The sequence below is a fragment of the Chrysochloris asiatica genome, unplaced genomic scaffold, assembly GCF_000296735.1.
Source record: "Chrysochloris asiatica unplaced genomic scaffold, ChrAsi1.0 scaffold00238, whole genome shotgun sequence".
In the NCBI taxonomy this organism is placed as follows: Eukaryota; Metazoa; Chordata; class Mammalia; order Afrosoricida; family Chrysochloridae; genus Chrysochloris; species Chrysochloris asiatica.
This window is the reverse complement of record NW_006408756.1, coordinates 930,368-934,706: the sequence shown is the minus strand read 5'-3', so window position 1 is coordinate 934,706 and position 4,339 is coordinate 930,368. Positions and strand designations below refer to the sequence as shown.

Genomic DNA, 4,339 nt, shown 5'->3' with positions numbered 1-4,339 from the left:
AGCACCCAGCTCCTCAGACAGCGCAGCAGCATGGGGGGACACTTGAGTGGCATTAGGCTCTCAAGTGAAGAAAAGGGAAAATTTAAAAGGACCTGCAGAAACTAGGACCATCTCAACGCTGAACCAGATGGGGAGCACCTTCCAGAAACTCGCTTGCACGTCGCGTCAAGTCAGTCTGCAGCACGGACAAGCCACAGGGGGCAGAGCAGCCTGCAGGCAAGAAACATCACGTTTCTCCCAACTTTGAGAATTTAAATTCAACTTGCCTTTTTTGTCTAGTAGAAAATCAAATGGGCAGACTAGTTTTCAAGACAGATACCAACAGACAATAATTAAAAAAAAAAAAAAAAAAAAAAAAAGCCACCCAGCCAACCCGGGTGCTCATCAACCTTCCGACTTCAGCATTTAAGAAAAGTAATTTAACAGAACGCTCAAAACAACATAGCAATTCATTGTATCTTCAGTTTGCTATTAAGCAGGAAAGGGTGAGAAAGAAGACGTCTCACAGTTACTAAAACGACTCTGAGCAGAAGACCATCATTTCTGCCAAAATAATTTTTTTATAAAAACCTTTGGGATGTATTAGGTTTTTGTTCTGTTTTTAAGGAGAATTGTATTTTGCACTAGGCCAGTCTGATTGATAAGCTGACAAAAAACAAAACAAAACAAAAAACCCCCACTTTTATTAGTGACCTCTACAACATTATACATAGAAAACTGCCAATGAGAGCAGGCCCACCTGGGCAAAGGGAACTACAGAGAACCTAGAGCTGCAATAACTCAAATTCCTGCGCCTGAAGACACACAGCACCAGGCCAACGTTTTAAAACTTGGTTTTTCAAAGTCAAACGTTAGAACAGATAAGAAAGTGGCTTCATCTTACTGTTTGCTTCGATTCTGCCGTTCCTGTAAAAAGAAAGAAGATGGTTACCACAGCGAATGAATGAATGCACAATGAACTCCCTCAGAGAGCCCCTCGCTCTCCCTTGGTGACTCCATCGTGCACCTCAATGCTGCCATGGGCGCCTGAAGTTCAGGATGAGCCACCACCCAATTTCCCAGAGGACATCTGCCACGAGCACAAAAGGCCATCATTTCAACCACAGGCCACCTGTTGGCTGGGACCTAACCTTCTGTCACTGGCTTCACTGTATATAAGTCATTGTCATTCTACATGGAAAAGTCTCAGAAGGAAAACCAACATCGCACCCCACAGGCCGGGTGGATACTAGGCGCTGCCTTCTTGGTTCTCATCTCTTTCGAGACAGCCACAGCCCTCCCAATACCAGGTAAAACTGGGGCCTCCACCTGTGCCCCATTTCACCTGCTGCTCCAGCAGGTTCACACAAAGAACCCTTTTCCAGAGGACCTCTGCTACAGAGCACCCCCATCACCCCAACGGCATCCTTCTCCAGACCCACCCTTTGGTTCATTAAGGTGCCTACTAGGTGCTGGCGGGGCCCACACCACAACACTCCCATCAACATGAGCTACATCTGAGTAGTAACGTATGGACCACACGAACTCCTCTGCTGTTGGATGTCTCCAGTGTGCCGGGGTGATCCCCCAATGCCTAGGTGCTCTTTAAGTCAGACTGTCCATCTTCTAAAAGCCCCACTGCACGTGGATGAACACAGTGGACAGTCACCAACCTAGAAACTAGCACGTCCACCAGCTTCAGCTCCACAGCTGCAAAAAACAAAGAAACACGAATTTCCCCTGCCTTCATTTAAAGCAGCCCAGGTATGGACCTTTGTGGAATGCTATAAGCCATCTCTAACGGGTCCTAGTATAGGGCTCAAACGGCCTCATCCCCTTCAACATTGTAAGTAACTAACTACAAGGTTCACTGCGGGCTCTTAAAAAATACTGCTCCACACAAAACTGCTTAACTGCTTCTTGTCAAAAACAAAAGAGAAGTGCCAGGCAGGCCACCACACAGCATCCTGACTCTGGCCTCAGTCACACGCTCACATCTCCACCAGGCCCCTGAGGCCAGCATGTTGATAAGAACACACAGTGAAGGGGGGAAGCATCTGGAGTCCAACATGAACCCTCAAGGCCCAGCACAACACAGTCACAAGGGTCGGCCAGTGAGAAGAGCCCCCACACCACGCTAATGCTGCTGGTTTGGGGAGCACAATCTGAGGAACACATCTATCCCTACACAAATCCCAGTGATCACAGAAGGTACCTGGAATTCTACCGGGAACTTGTCAGCTCCAATCACCAGAACAAACTTAGCTCAGATAGACCGGACACTTCAGCTTGGCTGAAAACGCATGATCTGGGGAAGGGGTGTAACACTTTCCCCTAAGGAAGCTTCACGAGGTCACTCTAAGTCAGTTCCCCATGTAATGGTGGAAGACACAGGAAAAGGCCAGGTGACTACCTGGCTCCTGACTAGAGGTCAGGATGGTGTGTGGCTGCAAACAGATGGCTGGCTCAATACATGAGCCTCATTTCACAACACCCGCCCCACACACACTGCAAACCTTTGGAACCAAGAAAATGGTAAGAAAAACCCAAGGACTATATTTGAGCAAATATACTACACACACAGTACCAGTTTACAGACACCTAGGGCCTCCAAGTTTCATTAGAATTATCCCTAGAGATTTAGCAAGTCAGAATTGTGTACCCAGAAAGCTGAAATATAGACACACCTCACAGAGACACTGAAGGCTCGGCTCCAGCCTCCGCAATAAAGCCAGTCACATGGATTTTTTGGGCTCTCGAGAGCATATAAAGGAGGCCTGGCGTGGCGCTGTAGGCTAAGTACTCAACTGCAAGGTCGATTTGAACTGCAAGGCTGGTGGTTCAAACTCACCAGACCCTCCTCAGAAACACTATACAAGGTTGCTATGAGTCAGACTCCACTCGGCGCTTAACAACAACAAAAACGTATAAAAGTTATGTTGACACTATTGTGTAGTGTATTCTAAGTATACAATGTGTATGCGCCATCAAGTTGGTTCCAACTCTGCGTGTGACCCTGTCTAGGGTTTCCAAGGCTGTAAATCTTTATAGGAGCAGAAAACGTCATCTTTCTGCCATGAAGCGGCTGGTGGACTCAAACTGCTAACCCGTGGCAGGACTATGCTACCAAGGCTCCTTAACTATACAACAGTGTTGGGAACAACCAAAAGGTGACCATCACAATGTGAGAAATGGCCCCAACAGCCTTGCCCAGCACAGGGTCACCAGAAACCTTGTTTGTTAAAAAACAACAACCTTGCAGCATCTGCCAGGCACAATAAAACAGGTATGCCTACACAGGAACTCAGCTGAACGGTCCCAAGAAAGCGTGCCCCACGGTTCTTGGAGCCCAATCTGAAGGACAGATCTGATACATTAGACACAAAAGACTGAAGATCAGAGAGTTGTGGGATGACATCAAGAATATCATACAGGAAGAAAGCAAAGTCATTAAGACAAAAAAGAAGGAAAAGACCAAAAGAACGCTAGAAGAGATTCTGAAACCTGCTCTCCAGCATAGAGATGTTGAAGCAAATGGAAGAAAGCAGAAGGTACAAGAGCTGAACAGAAAATGTCAAAGGGCAGCTCCAGAAAACAGAGTCAAGTATTGACTAACGAAATGTGCAAAGATCTGGAGTTAGAAAACCAAAAGGGAAGAACAGGCTCAGCATTTCTCAAGCTGAGGGAATTGAAAACAGTTCAAGCCTCGGCTTCTGTTACTGAAGGATTATATGGGAAAACTACTGAATGACGCACAGAAGGCATCAAGAGAAGATGGCAGGAATACACAGAGTCACTGTACCAAAAGGAAATGGTTGATGTGCAATCATTTCAAGAGGTAGCATATGATCAAGAGCCAATGATACTGAAGGAGGAAGTCCTAGGTACATTGAAGGAATTGGCAAAGAACAAGGCCTGGGAACTGATAGAATACAAATTGCAATCTTTCAAGAAAGTGAGGCAGCTCAGAGCTCAACCAGAAGAAGAAAGAAGAGGAAAAAAAGAATAATCTGATACAATTTGATGAACTTGACCTACACCTATGGATGCAGTAGCTCAAAAGAGAGAACAAATCTTTACAGTGAGGATCATTCCCACCCCCTCCATACACAAGTAGATAGGGATGGGCAACTTGGACATTGACTCCCCAAAATGGGGGGCTACAAAGGCAAGAAGTGACTGGCTTACAAGCTTTCAAGAGGGACCCTAGATCCAGAGGGTGTGGAGGAAGGTAGAATCTTCACTGGGTAGTATCCAATCTGTCGGGGTGGGGCTGATGAAAGGAAATGCGGATAGGTCTCTTGTGATACAATAGTGAATAATTGTTATCAGGACTGATTGTGAGGGTCTGGAATGTAAA

The 4,339-nt window shown here is 46.2% G+C and overlaps 1 protein-coding gene across 2 annotated transcripts in view; it reads right to left on the bottom strand.

The window, feature by feature from the left end:
- Nucleotides 1-879: 879 nt before the first annotated feature.
- YTHDF1 (YTH domain family, member 1) overlaps nt 880-4,339 on the bottom strand; it is an 18,649-nt gene continuing 15,189 nt past the window's right edge. For both annotated transcript variants that reach the window (XM_006873351.1, XM_006873352.1), the window contains exon 4: nt 880-906. In XM_006873351.1, coding sequence (XP_006873413.1) covers nt 880-906 — 27 coding nt within the window. The remainder of the gene's footprint in view (nt 907-4,339) is intronic.